We start from the raw sequence: 14,591 nt of genomic DNA, 5'->3' as shown, positions 1-14,591 counted from the left end.
GTCTCTGGCTTTCCTGGGCTCTGGAGAATCCTGTCCCTTACTCTTCTGGCCTCCACTCGATCTTCTGGACCTTCTCTGGGGGTGTCTCTGGTCACCTGCATTTCCACCTCCTCATCCACTCCTTCTCCTGTATGATGCTGAACTTTATCTCCACCCTGGGACCTGGGCCCGGCCATGGGTCAAGTGCTCCCACTGCGTGTGCTCAGGTAAGCAGCTTACAGTTAAAACCAGTCTTTCTCCAAGACTCAGATGAGAGCCACAGATGCCCCTGGCTGACCAAGGCCAGCCATCAAGACCTTTGCTCTGGAACCCCTGTGACTCACAGGGACCCGGTAGGACTGAGTAGAACTGTCCCAAACTGTATAGAAGGAATCTGCCTCACTGTTCTCCCAAAGAGCAGGTGGTGGGTCTGAACCACTATGGGGCCACCAGGGCTGTCTTGACAGACAACATTCATTTTAGTTTTGGTGCAGTGGGTTACACATTGCCCTGCTAACTCCAAGGTCAGCAGTTTGAAACCACCAGCCACTCCGTGGGCAAAAGATGACGCTTTTTCCTCTGGTTACAGCAGTGGTTTTCAACCTTCCTAATGCCGTGACCCTTTAATACAGTTCCTCATGTTGTGGTAACCCCCAACCATAAAATTATTTTCGTTGCTACTTCATAACTGTAATTTTGCTACTGTTATGAATCATCATGTAAATATCTATCTGATTTGCAAAATGTATTTTCATTGTTACAAATTGAACATAATTAAAGCATAGTGATTCATTACAAAATATGTAATTATACATTGTAAAATATTTATCTCTAATGAAAAATAAATGAAATTTTGTCTTGCAGCATGGGGCAGCATGGGTTAAGTCTTCACACAGGGTACTCCTAGGTGGGTGTGTCTGCATGTGGGCAGACCCGCCTGGAGACGATAGAGGAGCAGTGTCTCGATTCCTAAGACCATTGGAATATGTGTTTTCTGACGGTCTTAGGCGACTCCTGTAAAAGGATCCTTCTACATCCCCTCCCCCAAAGGGGTAGCGACCCAGAGGTTGAGAACCGCTGGGTTACAGCCTCAGAAACCCGGGGTTGGGCGGGGGGAGAGTAATTCTGCCCTGTCTTGCAGGGACCCTATGAGACTGAAGCCAGACTGGAACACTCTCTACCAGACCTCATGGAAACAGTGTGTACTTGTTGCTGCCTGGTGCCCCATGAGTCCATTCTAACTCACGGCAATCCCACGTTGACAGGAGAAACGTCCCTGGGGGTTCCCAAGCCTGTGATCTTTCTCCCACAGAGTGGCTGGCAGGATCAAACTGGCAACGGTTCTGTTAGAAGCCAAGCACTTTAACCACGGAGCCACCAGACACCAAACCCAACGGAGCCCAACCCAATCCAAATCCACGGCCACTGAGTCGGTTTGACTCAGCTGAGTAGAACTGCTCCATAGGATTCCTACTGCCATCCATCACCCCGGGGAGCAGAAAGATTCATCTTTCTCCTTCCGAACTGCTGGTGAGTTTGAGCGGCTGGCCTTGTGATTAGCAGCCCAAGGCTACACCCACTAGGCCACCAGGCTCCCACCCTCCGAACCCCTACCCCTTGTCTCATAAATGATTAGTTGAGCTGCTTGTTCCCACTGAGCAATCGTAGACAAGATGTTTCTGAGCCAAGACTTGGTCTCACCTCTCACCTCTTCCCCCACCTCTCCTCCCTGCCCCCTCTCCCTCCTCCAAGTCCCTGGACTCTGACCACCTTCAGGGCGACTGAGAACAGACTGTAATGCAGAAACCCTATGATGTGCCCCACACACTGAAGCCTCACCCGAGAGGTCCCTTTCCAACAGGCCCCTTCCTCCCTGCCTGCCTCCCGGACACCAGGAACCACAGGGATGGCCTGGTTTCCCGGCAAAGCCACTCTCCACAGAGGCCTATTGGGTTTCTTCTGTGAGCATGGCTACCACTCACAGACAGACCTCACAGACCTCCTCATTGTGGGTTCTCTCAGCGCCACCCACGTGACTTCTCCTCTAGTTTATCAGCTGGCCTTTAATTCACACAATTACAATAAGTGTTTGCATCTCCAAAGCTTCCAGGCAGTTTAACAATTCTACCTCAGTCTTTCTAAGACTCACCACCAGCTCTGATCCTGTGCTGAGCCTGAACAAAACGGGAATTAAACAAGAAACAAATAAAAAACCAAACAACTGCCACCCAGTCGATCCTGACTCACAGTGACCCCAGGGGCGATCCTGACTCACAGTGACCCCAGGGGCAATCCTGACTCACAGTGACCCCAGGGGCCCTGATGGTTATGGGTTGGACTGCTAACCACAAAGCTATCGGTTTGAATCCACAGCTGCTCCATGGGAGAAAGATGGGGCTTTTTACTCCCTTACAGAGTTGTCTCAGAAACCCACAGGGACAGTCCTGTGTCCTATACAGTCCCTGAGAGTTGCAATAGACCCGATGGTAGTGACTGAGTTTTTGAGAACTGCCCCTGTGCCTTTGAGGCTGTAACTGCAGCAGCAGAAAACTTGTCTTTCTCGGAGTGGCTAGAGGTTTCGAACTGCTCACCTTGCCACCGACCTTGCATTTAGCAGCGCAACGAGTAACCACTACATCACGAGGGCTCCTGGATCGGGGACCATTCTGAATTAAACCAAATTCACTGCCATAGAGTGGAACGAGGGTTAAATTATTGCACGCACACTTGGGTGTCCGTGTATCACAGGATGACCACGGGATATGAAGGTGTGTCCCCGCCCCCGTCCTCTGGGACCTGCTAGCCGTGTTGCTTCCTCAATTATACCTGTTCCTGGGGCTCATTGTACAGAATCACCCCTAACACTGCATCTAGGTCTTTCGGGTCTAAGCGCACCGCCTCCCAACTGTGTCACCGCAGAGGGCAGGCATCCATCCGGCACGTGCCGGGCCTCAGAAAAAGGCCAGGGGTCCTTTAGGCTCTAGGGTTGGGTTAGTACCTGAGCCGGAGGAGTCGCTGTCAGAAAGGGCAGCTGTTAAAATTTAACATGGACTCCAGACTCGGGTCAAGAAGTGGAGTCCGCCTCGGGTCCTTAGCTCTCAAACCCAGCAGCTGGGCAACGCCCGGTAGTCTGCGGCCTGACGGCGCGCGGAGCCAGTCACTGGGGGCAGCGGAAGGGCTGGGAACCGCTTGCCAGGCCTTCTCTCCGAGGGACCTCGTGTGCAGAAGCGCCCCGCCACCGGCCGGGGTAAGCCTGTGATGGGCGCAGGGACGCGGCACTGGGTGACCCAGCGCAGGAGACGAGCGCGGCCGGAAGTCACGGCCTCTTCTCCGAGCCTGCGGCTCTCGCGATAGCTCAGGTAGAGCAGCCGAACCCCTGAGCCCGCCCCGCGGAGCTGCTCAGGAAAGGGGCGTGGCCGCACAGGGGCGGGGCCTCCCGTTCGTACTCAATAACGCCGGTCGCGGCCGCCCAGGATCCTCAGCCGAGCGCCCAGTGGTCGATCGTGATCGCGCTTTCCTGTGCGGCTCCGCGCGCCACCGTAGGTGCCCGGACCGCGGGAGCGGGGGGAGAGGGGTCCTGGCGTTTCCGTCTCCCCGGTCCCCGAATGGAGGCGGCCGCGGGGTCGGGGTGTCCCCGCGAGCCCTGAGACCTACCTTGCTCACACCCCCGCGCGCACCCGCGAGGTGGAGCTGCCGGATCCTTGGCACGCACCTCCTATCCCCAGGGCGCCCCAGCGTTTCAGGGTCCACAGCATTCCCAGGGCGCCCCCAGCACCTCTCCCAGGACTCACCTGGATCGCATGCCCTCGACTTCCCCCAGAGCTGCCCGAGGTCCCCGGCACACAATCTTACCCCTGCACTACTTGATATCCCTGGGTTCCCCCCAGTGGAAGGAAGTTCCCTGGCATCCTTCCCCCAGGTGACCTGGCCTCCCTCGCGCGCATCCAGTGTTCCCCTGAGTTCCTCGAGGGACCCCTTCTGGCTTCTCATCCATCAGGTTCCCACGTGTCCCCATACCCCACCAACCCCTCTCCCACAAGCCCCCAACCCCCTGTGCCTTCCCAGCATCCTCCCACCTTCCCCCTATCCCTTCTCCCAATGGTCTGACTTCTCCTCGTGATGGCACCCAATCCCCATGACCTGCACCCTGGACATGGTGGGTGGGCCCAGTGTTGGTCCTGGGCTCTAACTGTGTTTTCTCTCATGCAGAGTACAGTAGTCCCCCACCCCTCATGGAGCACGCCTTCACCCCGCTGGAGCCTCTGCTGCCTACCGGTACTGTACCCTGCCTGCCGCATGGCATGTCTTGCCTCGGTTTCCCAATCACTGCGCCCCATGTGTACTGATGCCCTGGCTCCTCTCTTGAAGTATAGTTAGTGTGCAGGTGGGCACACAGCCTTGGGGTCCCCAGCATCTGCACTGCGCAGTCAGTGAGAGGTGGCCTCGGAGACTGTCCTGGGCCAAGCTCTGTGTTGCCCTAGATGCAGGGCGTGTAGGTACACCCACTCTCCAACCCAAACCAAACTCACTGCCATCCCAGCGACCCTGTAGGACAGAGGGGTTCCGAGACTGTAAGTCTTTACGGATGTCCATCTTCTTCCTGGGAGCAGCTGGCTTTGGAACTGCTGACCCTGTGGCTAGCAGCCCCATGAGTTACCCAGGGTGCCACCAGCGCCCCTTTACAAGAGTGGACACAGACAACAGAACCTGAGCCTAGGAGCTTCCGGTTCAAGGAGTACAGCCTCTGTAAAGGCCAAGTTGATTCTGACTCACGGCGGATCTAATTCTACATAAAGCCTGTGCCGATCAAAGTCCACACCCACCCAGTGGGACTGGATGGCCAGCAGTCTCAAGGCCCAGGTTAGCTCTCTGTCCAATTCTTAGAAAATCCCAAGCCCTTTACTGCCTGATAGCAGTCCTGTGATGGGTGAGTTGTAGGTCTGCCCAAGTCAGCAGTTTGCACCCAACCCACTAGCTGCTTCTCGGCCGAAAGACAGGGCTTTGCTTTGGTGTTTGGTTACTGGCTGAAGGCGTCTAGCCCTTTCTAGCATCATAGAGATAGGGTCATGGGGGAGAGGCTGCAGTGGTGACAGCCCCAGTTCACTCCCAGCTGCCAGTACTCACTGCTGACTGGAACATCCCTCCAACATCCCTCAGGGCAGGTCCTTGTAGTAGAAAGCTGCTCTTCTGTGGCAGCTAAGCTAGTCTGCACCATCTCTCTTACAGCCCCAGAAAGTGTGCAGGGAGTGGGGCCCAGTGGCTGTGGGGGCAGGCTGAGATGGGCAGTGACAAGTGGCAGGGGAACCAGGAGCTCACCCCACCCCATTTGTCAAGGAGAAGGCCCGGACTCTATCAGTCAGAGCCATGTGACACCCAGTGGCTGGGAGTGGGAGAGCACAGTGCTTGGGGACCGTGGTCTCAGAGTGGTTCTAGTCGATGTGTTATATCAAGGTCTGGCTTTGAAATGAGGGCCGGCGCAGGAGAGAGGCCTGCTTGGTGCTGGCCTCAGCTGAAGTCTCATGCACAACCCCCCCTAAGATTGCATCCCCTGCCTGCGCCTTCTATCTGTTGCTCTTTGTTGTCAGTGCCCCGCCAGGCCCCTGTTGTGTTGGCTGCTCCAGGAGTGTGGGCAGAGTCCTGGCTTCTCGCTGGCCAGTTGAGGCAAGCCCATGGGGCCCTGCGATAGAATATGTGAATGTCTGAACCCGGCATCTTTATCTGTGCATCAACCACGGACAAAAGTTCTCTTAGGAGAGAGGTGAGGCTTCCTGCTCCTGTGCAGATTGACAGCCTTGGAAACCCCAAAGGGCCAGTTCTTCCCGGCCCTGTCGGGTTGATACAAGTGAGAAATGATGCAACAGTAGTGGGTTTGATTTGTTTTATTTTTCGTTGCCTTGACATCCCTCAGCTCATCAGGACGTCTGTCTTTGGTTTTTAATGAGTTCACTCTCTTCTTCGGATGCCGTTGCGATTCTGACAGGATGGACTCAAGGTTGCATGTTGGCTCTCATGGACTTGATTTAATTTTTTTCATCTATAACCTGAACTTGCAGCCGCATCTCTGACGGTCTGTTCCACACTCAGCCCCAGGTCTGGTTGTAGCCGCTGATACTGAGCTCCACCGTCTCTTCCCACAGGTGTAGTCAGTGTGATTTCTGAGGGTCCCATCTGGGCACGTCCACCTGTGTAGTCGCCTCTTGTGTTGTAGAACAAAGGTATTTCTATGAAGCAGCCGTTGGTTTTGCAAAAGTCTGTCCTGCGACCATCGCCAGGCTAGATTTTTCCAACCACTGTACCTTCCTCTTTACTTCCAACTTTCGTATTCCATTCACCAGTGGTCATCGATGTGTCTTTCCTGCATGTCTGATCATTTTGAGACCAAAGAAGCTGGTGGACTTGGCCAGCGTCTTCCTCAGTAGCTCAGTGACTGATGTGTAAATGTGAGTACCAGTTGCATTCACTGGATTTCCTTGCATGGGTCGAGAGAGTCTTGAACTATTTTTTTGACGATGGATAAGATGCCATTCCTCTTGGATCTGCCCACCCTGATGGCTTGATTCAACATAGCCAGTACCCATCTGTTTCAGCTCAGTCACTAAGGCCCAAGTTACCCAGCTTTGTGCATTTCATTTCACTTTTGACACATTCCAACTTTCCTACATCAGCACTGCCGGCCTTCCCCTCCCTCCCTGAATGTGGACATGCAGACCCCAGGGATGTTGGGGGTGGGGCCACCCAGAGGCTGCGGCTGAGGAAGGGAGATGGGGTCCTCCTTCTGTCCCTTCTGTGACCCAGGTAAGTCAGGACCTCACATGCTGTCATTTTTGGCCAAATAGGAAAAAGTCACTATGTGTGCACGTTAGTTCCTAGGAATTCCATAAACCAGTCAAGTTCCGCCCACCTGCCCTGTGTGTGGGGTAGGGGGGGCAGGCGGAGAATGTCCTCGGGCTCAGGCCTCCCTCAGCCCTCAGGACAGCGGGACAGCGGCATCATCCATGTCAGGAGTGGCTGTGTGCTGCCCCCACTCCTGTCATGGAAGTTAATTGCCCTTCCTTGCCTCTGGGACTGACAGCACCTGGGAGCTGAGAGCTGTATTGATCCCCCTTAAGTGCCACCCAGATGACAGCCTGCTGTGATTGTCATTCCTGCTTGGGGGGCTAAGTGGGGGGTGGGGGGACTGGGTGTGTGTGTTTAAGGGGTCCACTGGGGGTCAGATCCCACCTTCCCTGGCTCTATCCAGAGTATTCACCTGCAGAGCTCGGATCCTGGCTGCCGGTCAGTTTGGCCAGTAGCATTGAGTGAAGGGGGCTAGGGGTGATCTGTGTGTCCCTGCTGAGGGAGCCAGTCAGACCCTTGTCACCCAGTGGACATGGACAGGATTCTAATATAGCCATGTCCAAATGCTACCCAAGGCAAGACCTGGGCCTGAGGGAACTGTGGGCCGAGCAACCAGGTGGCCTCCACCCCAGGACCTGCCTGTGCTTCCCTGTCCCTTGCTCATCCTTGGCACTTTACTGCAATGACCCTCCTGGCTCACCATCCACCACCCCCACTGGGCATGCCCACACCTCACTGCGACTGCGGTAGAGGCAGCTGGGCGTGGACTCCCAGCCCCAGGCCAGCACACAGGACCCCCTTTGAGGACAGGGCTGTGTTACTTTCACAGGACCTTCTCAGCCTGGGCTGGGCTTCAAGCCAGTCCCTCCTGAGCTGCAGACCAGCAGGGAGGCCCAGAAGCCAGCCTAGAGGAGCCTGGTGGTCCAGGGCCTAGGAGCTGCATGCGGGAGGGATGCTGGAGGGGCCCTGCAGATGCCCCAGGAGAGAGGGCTGGAGCCCCTTCTCTGCCGATGGCCGTGTGGATATTTATTTATATCATCTTTCATAGGCCATCCTGGACCGACATTTAATGCTCTCAGCTGTCACGGGGTGGGTGGTGGGACAAGCAGTCCCAGCTTCTCTTTGGGAGGCCTGTGACCTAAGTTGGAATTAAGGTCTTCAAGGGCTGGGTGTAGACAAAGGATGCCTGACTGAAAGCCTACCCTTCGTGGCCTTTGGAGGGTGACCTTTGAAGGGGCACAGGGCTGAGGTCTGAGAGGAGCACGTGGTTGGGGAGGGGGGGATCAGGCTGTCCTACCTCCATGTCCGACCCCGGGGCAGCGGGGAGCTGCCTGCGACGGCCCTGGTGAGGGGGTATCAGTGCCCACACCATGGTGCCCTTGCTTGTCACCTGTTCTGGGCTGGCTGGCAGCCCGCAGAGTATTCTGTCTGAGCCCCGGAAGAGCAAGGCTGCTCACACAGGCCCTGTGACCCTCTTCACCCTGTGGCCGGCCTGATGCCAGACTTGTAAAGCTTATTTGAAGCAAGGAATAAACCATCTCTGGGAAGTGGAGAGAGGAAGGGGGGACTGCATGCCTGGTCTCCCCCTCCCCTACATACACACACACACACACACACACACACACACGAGCTCTGAAACAGCCCTCTGAGATCTTCCTCTGAGCTCCTTGAAGACCTCTCAGGAACATGACTTCCCGTGGTCTTTATAACTGGGCTCTGACTCAGTGCCTGCCCATCCCCCACCCCCACCCCCACCCCCAAACAAAGGGGACTGCATTAGTCCTTGGAGTGGGAGCCCCCCTCCAGGTCAATTTAATGGATTTCAAAAGAGACCAGTGCCTCTTAAACTCATGATGGAAGGTGGAGAGTGATGAGACAGTCCCCATCCCCCTGCCCTGAGCCCTCCATTTTTGCCCCCACACATCCTGTCCTTGAGCCTCTGGCCTTTGCCCCTACTGCTCCTACCCCCAGGGGGGGAGAACCTCCTGAGAGTGAGACATCAGCTCAGTTATGTCCCCAGGGGGAAGGTGCTCTGCTGGGAAGAGCAAGGGCTCTCTGTGGGGAGGGAGGGAGGGAGCAGGGGACAGCAGCAGTACCCTTTGGGCCTGGTGGCCCCAGCAGTCCTTGGTCACAGGTATGGCTGGTTTCCAGCAGAAATGCTTGCATCTGATGACGTTTCTGTGGGGTCAGTCACTGGGCAGGAGGCAGGAATGGAAGCCTTGAGCTGTAGAATCCGTGGGGACTGGACGTTCCTGGTGGGCAGTACTGGGGGAGCAAGCTTGCCTGCTGAGGGTGTCAGGTGATGTTGGACATGGGAAGTTTGCGGCGTTGGGTTGGTGTCCAAAGGGAGCTGGCTACAGAGACACCTAGACTTGATCTGGAGTTAGGGGGAGGCCCAGGAACCCGGGGCCACTGCTACAGCTGATGCTGGAAGTCCTGTGATGGAGAAGCGAGAGGGACAGCGAGGAGAGAGCGGATGGAAGGACTGACTCCGGGGCTGACTCCCACAGACAAGAGAGAGGGGTCCAGGAGAGTCCAGAAGATGGGGGGTTAGAAAGCTTGTGGGGAGATGCCGCTATCTTTCAAGTCCATTTTTCCATGGCCCTTTGGACACTCCTCCCCCTGACAGAAATAGAGCCACGACCTTAGCGAATGTGCTTAATGAACAGACTGGACTGCCTCACTGTTTCAGAGCCTAGAAGTCCAAACCCAGGGCCCGACCCCCAAGGGAAAGCTCTGTGCTCCGTTCAAGGCCCTTGTCTCGGCTTCACCTCCCTGCCCCTCTGATTGTACTGGCTTCTAATCGGGGCTAGCGTACAAGCCGCTACATGGTGGGGTTGCAATCCACAAGGTCAGCAGTTCGAAACCCCCAGACTCACTCTCTGAGGGAGAAAGACAGGGGTCTCTACTCCCATGGAGAGTTACTGTTCCGGAAACCCACAGGGCAAGTCAGCCTGTCCTGTGGGCACCAACACAATGGCAGTGAGGTCGTGTTTCTGAGTGCGTGGATCCGGTGTCATGGCCAGGATTAATCATCCCCAGTGAACAAAGGGCTCAGGTTTGGGGCGGAAGTACAATGCCACCCATGGCGAGCAGTGCACTCGGGAAACCGGCAGTGGGTCAGGTGGCATGTGGGAGGGGCTGTGGGTGGATTGGCCAGTAGTAGGTGACAGGTGACCTCTCAGCCTCCCTGGAGTTGAGGCTGTCTGACTTGACACCCCTGGGCAGGACTTCCTCTCTTAGGGTTCACCATACAGGGTCACGCCTGCCCCAGTGGCTTCCAGGGAAAGGGCCTGGTCTTTAGGCTCCCCTCCCTCACCCCCTTTGCCTGCCCAAAGCAATCCCCTCCTGGCTTTCTGCCCACCACCATCCTCTTCCCCGCTAATTTAGCTGCTGAGGTGTGGAATATTTACTTCGGAGCCTTTTCATGCTTCAGCCGATTGTCCACAGGCAGTGAGTGTACTGCCTCCAGGAAGGATGGGCCTGAGTTCTGGTGTCCCTGTGGGCACCAAAAGAAAGAAAGGGGAGAGGGCCTGCTCTTAGACCCACACTTCAGTGCCACGTGGAAATGGCAGTGCAGGGCAGCCCCCGCCAGGGGCCGGGGCCACGGCAATCATCCCTGCTTCGCTGACAACGGCAGGTGCGACTTCAGTCGGGTGCCACCCCCAGCCTTGTTACTTTTAAGGAGAGCCTGAACATTTGATTAGCAATGGAGTTCAGTGTTCTTGCCCTCCTCTCCCCCTCTGTAGATTGTGTGTTTTAAAAAGTGTTTTCCTGTAGAAACCTTTTTCTGGTCTCGGGTCACTGATCAATGTAAAATGAAAGGAGAATATAAAAAGCTACTTGGGGGGTATGTGCAGAAACGTGCGCACAATGGGGTGACTCTACATGAGGAGCCTCGAGAGGTTTGTGGGAACACACCATTGAGAGAGTGTGCAGTCTTTCCATGAACTTCTCGAAGCCCCCTCATTACAATGCATGCAAGGGAGCCTGGGTGGTGGAGTGACTACGTGTTGGGCTACTATGACCACTAGGTCAGCAGTTCAAAACCACCAGCTCCTTCTCGGGAGAAAGACCGGGCTCTCTATTCCAGTAGATTGACAGTCCTCTGTCCTGTACGTTTCTCCAGCGATGGACCAGCACTATCCTTGTCTTCTGGTGCACAGGGCCATTCTGACCTCCCTGCAGCAGAGCAGGCTCTTGGGCTTCCGTTACTGGGGTCCACAGCACCATGCGTAGAGGGATAACCGGGTGAATCCTTCATGAGGTGATGTTCAGTTCTGTGGTCTTCCCATGGTCTTGGCGCTTTAAAAAAGCTAATAGGTGGTTGTTGGTTTTTTTTTTTTCAGTGAGTTTTAGTGTTACAGGATAATTGAAAAGATAAGACAGGAGTCCACATCCCTCCCCCACCCCAGTGGTGCAGCGGTCAGCTGACTGCTCATCGTTGGGTTGGTGGCCCCGTGGCTCCATGGGGTAAAGAGCTGGTGGCCTGTTCCCACCAAGGTGTTGGCCTAGGTGAGAGGGCAGTGCCACCGTGGCACACGAGGTCCCCGTAAGTTAGGATGGACTTGACACCCAGCAGCATCAGCCAGTGCTCCTCCGTGCCCATCAGCTGAAGTTCGTCCTTGATTCACATTCCCTTCCTTGTAACCTGATGCCCTTTGTCCCAGGACCCCACCCAGCAGCCCCTATCATAGGGATACCCAGCTCCTGGGGACCCTCTGGGACAAAGATGGCTCTTCTGCTCCTGTAAAGAGTCACAGACTGGGAAGCCCATGGTGCAGCACCATCTTGTCCCACAGGGTCTCCCCCCCCCACACACACACCTTTTCACCCAGCTTTGTCTTTCTGCTTGTCCTGAAAAAACCTACCCTATCAGTGGGCAGGATCTTGTGTGGCCACATACCAAGTCCAGCACTGGAAGGTTCTGGAAGGGGTGGGGGTGGGAGCAGTGAAGCAAAGAAAGAGAGGCTGAGGGTGTGCATGTAGGCAGAACTCTCTCAAAGCCCCACGGACACCTGGTCAGTCCTGTAAGGATGATTTGTCCCAGACCAGGTGAACAGAGTGGGGGGAAAGATGGCAGGTCACTGCTGCGGACCCCCCATGTCAAAGAAACCAGCCCCTGCTCTGCCCCGGTGGGAGGACCATCACCTGGTCCCAGACACATGGACACACCTGTGTGCGTGCCTGTGGTGGGGAGATAGTGCAGCGGAGGATGGGGGTGTCACTGAACCTGTGCATCTTTCCCAGTTTGGGTTCAGCCGTGGCTGCAGCTGGGCTGGCAGAGTGGAATTCTGTGCCGGGAGTTGATGAAATTAGTGAACAGTTCAAGTGATTTGTTTGCTTTTCTTGTTTCTGCAGGGAATCTGAAGTACTGTCTGCTGATTCTCAATCAGCCTTTGGACCCCCGTTTCCGCCATCTCTGGAGCAAAGGTAACCACAGTGAGACAGGGCCCTTTCTCCTTCTCTGTGGGCCTGATGGACATGAGGACCGTGAAACACCTGGAGGGTGAAGGTGCGCCTGACCCCGGCCCTGGCCTTTCCAGTCTCCTCATGCGCACAGGAAAGTTGGACATTGAAGAACGATCAGAGCAGGATTGATGTGTTTGAATTGTGGTGCTGGAGAAGAATATTGGAAGTATCATCACGGGGCACCAGACTCCCACAACCACCAAATGGGCCCAAGGGGTGGTTGTGTCACTGAGGGGTAAATTAAAGAGACATCAGACAAGATCAAGCCTGCAAGTGCTCCCCTCTGGGACCACCATGACTGCAGGAGCCCAGTCCACGCCGAGAGAGCATAGATTTCCAACCAAGGCTTATATATACTCTAGGGGCCTGCAAACCCACAGGTGTAACAGGAAGGGGGTGAGCTAGGGGTATACAAGCAATAAGAAGGGTAATGTGTTCGTCTGGGGAGACCAGAGAAACAAATTCATAGACACTTATATGTGTATAAGACAGCTTTATGCCCTGTGGTTGCTGGGTGCCGTTGATCAAGTACAGCTTTCCAGTCGATGGCAATGGGCCAGAACAATACTGTGATGTATGCATGGGGGCTGCTCCCTTTCAGCGGCCTCCATAGACCAGTCACTGATAAATAAAAATTAAAAAAAGACAAAGTTTTATATACAAGAGCAATTGAATATTGAGAAAGCATCCCAGCCCTGTGCAGATCAAGTCCATAAGCCTGATGTTAGCCCATATGTCCCATACCAATCTGTAAATTCCTCTTCAGACTCACGAAGCACGTGCAGTGATGCCAAATCCAGGAAGATCACAGGCCAGTGGGTGGAAATTCTTGTGGCTCCAGCGGCAGTATAAGAATCTCTGTGCTGGCAGGGGTCTCCACATGGCTCCTCCAGCTCAGGGCACTAGCTTAGCTCCCTGTGTCTTGTCAGCTGCAACGTCTCCCAGAGAGTGAGCGTGTGTCCCACCTCCAGCGATCTATTTATCTCCTTCCTCCAAATGAGGTCATCAAGCTGGGACCTGATTGGCAGGCAAAAATCCTCCCCTTCAGTCTCAAATTGACAACAGATTATGTAACTGCCACAGCAGGGGCGGCACGAGAGGCACACATGTGACAGGAAGACATATACGTAACAGGATGAGTGGGCTCCAGAGTCAAGATGGCAGCCTAACCTTGGCTGTCCCCGAGTTGCCTTGACCTTCGGTGTCTTTGGGCTCTCCTTCAGGGGAACAGACCTTTATCCTTATCAGAAGGGGTGAGCCCTACTGAAGGTGGGACAGACAATAGGGTCTGATTGTTTTAGATGGCTGACAACCTTGAGACAGATAACCTTCAGGCAGTTGGCCTCCAAGTATATGGTCAGTGACCACGTGTTGGCAAACAGCTCCTTAGATTATGGCATTATGATGGGGGTCAGCGTGGGGAGTGAGTTTTACTTAGGAGAATGTGAGTGGGGTGCAAATCCAACCCACGAACCTGAACGTTTGCTCCATGGGAGCCTTGGCCACCCAGACTCCTCAACGTTTGAGAGTTGCATCTGCCTGCGTACACATTCTTCCCGGTTTTCCTTGTCCCACATACCACGGACTGCCAACAGGACAAACCAATCTGCCTTGCAAGAAGTACGGCCAGAAGAAATGCTCCTGAGAGGCAGGGATGGCGAGACTGTGTCTGACGTGACTTGGACACGCTGTCAGGGAGACCAGTCTCTGGCGGGCATCGTGTTTAGTAAAGCAGAGGGGCAGCAAACAAGAAGGCCCTCAAGGAGCCAGATGGACACAGTGGCTGCTACAATGGGCACAAGCATGGGAACAGTTCAGGACAGTGTGTCGCTTTGTTGTCCTGCCTAAGGGTGCCTGGGTCGGAACCAACCGGGTGGCACCCAGAACACACAGCATGCTGAAGAGCGCGTCTTCTCCGTGGCTTTGGGGCACTGTCAGGGAGGTGCTCCTGGGAAAGGGGTTGTACAGGTGCCCCAAACACCCAGCTTCACAGGCAAGGTTTGAGAGTGCTGGGATCTGCGGACCCACCCCTGCCCATGCTTGCAGCCTGGGGCTCTGCCTGCCCGCACAGCCCAGCGTGGCCCTCCGATGCTGAGGACCTGGGAGAATGTGGAGTGTGAGCAGGGCCATGCTTCTATGACCATTGCCAGCTAAACAGGAAACAAAATTTAACAGACTCTCACGCTGCTCACCTGCCTCAACAAGGCGAAGCCGCGCTCGGTGCGCTCACTGCAGGTCCCCAGGAGGCCGGCTGCCACCTTATACCAAGCACTCCTGCAACGCTTCAACAATTGCCTACCATC

General features: G+C 55.2%; 1 protein-coding gene, 1 long non-coding RNA gene and 1 other non-coding gene across 8 annotated transcripts in view; 2 read left to right on the top strand and 1 right to left on the bottom strand.

Annotated features, from left to right (window-relative positions):
* Window positions 1–3,324, bottom strand: part of LOC142457368 (uncharacterized) — a 175,908-nt gene extending 172,584 nt beyond the window's left edge. For all 4 annotated transcript variants that reach the window (XR_012786137.1, XR_012786136.1, XR_012786138.1 and 1 more), the window contains exon 1: window positions 2,978–3,324. This is a non-coding gene — a long non-coding RNA (uncharacterized LOC142457368). The remainder of the gene's footprint in view (window positions 1–2,977) is intronic.
* Window positions 3,325–3,420: 96 nt separating this feature from the next.
* Window positions 3,421–14,591, top strand: part of TPK1 (thiamin pyrophosphokinase 1) — a 32,104-nt gene continuing 20,933 nt past the window's right edge. For 2 of the 3 annotated variants that reach the window (XM_075558768.1, XM_075558766.1), the window contains exons 1-3: window positions 3,421–3,518; window positions 4,189–4,254; window positions 12,178–12,249. In XM_075558768.1, coding sequence (XP_075414883.1) covers window positions 4,212–4,254; window positions 12,178–12,249 — 115 coding nt within the window. In that variant the 5' untranslated portion in view covers window positions 3,421–3,518; window positions 4,189–4,211. Of the gene's footprint in view, window positions 3,519–3,541; window positions 3,977–4,188; window positions 4,255–12,177; window positions 12,250–14,591 lie in introns of those variants that run through there. The other variant, XM_075558767.1, reaches the window with a different exon arrangement.
* Window positions 12,787–12,920, top strand: LOC142457668 (small nucleolar RNA SNORA84). The gene has a single exon (XR_012786365.1). It is a non-coding gene; the product is annotated as a small nucleolar RNA SNORA84 (small nucleolar RNA).

The sequence above is a fragment of the Tenrec ecaudatus genome, chromosome 9, assembly GCF_050624435.1.
Source record: "Tenrec ecaudatus isolate mTenEca1 chromosome 9, mTenEca1.hap1, whole genome shotgun sequence".
NCBI lineage: Eukaryota > Metazoa > Chordata > Mammalia > Afrosoricida > Tenrecidae > Tenrec > Tenrec ecaudatus.
This window is presented reverse-complemented; position numbering and strand designations above follow the sequence as displayed.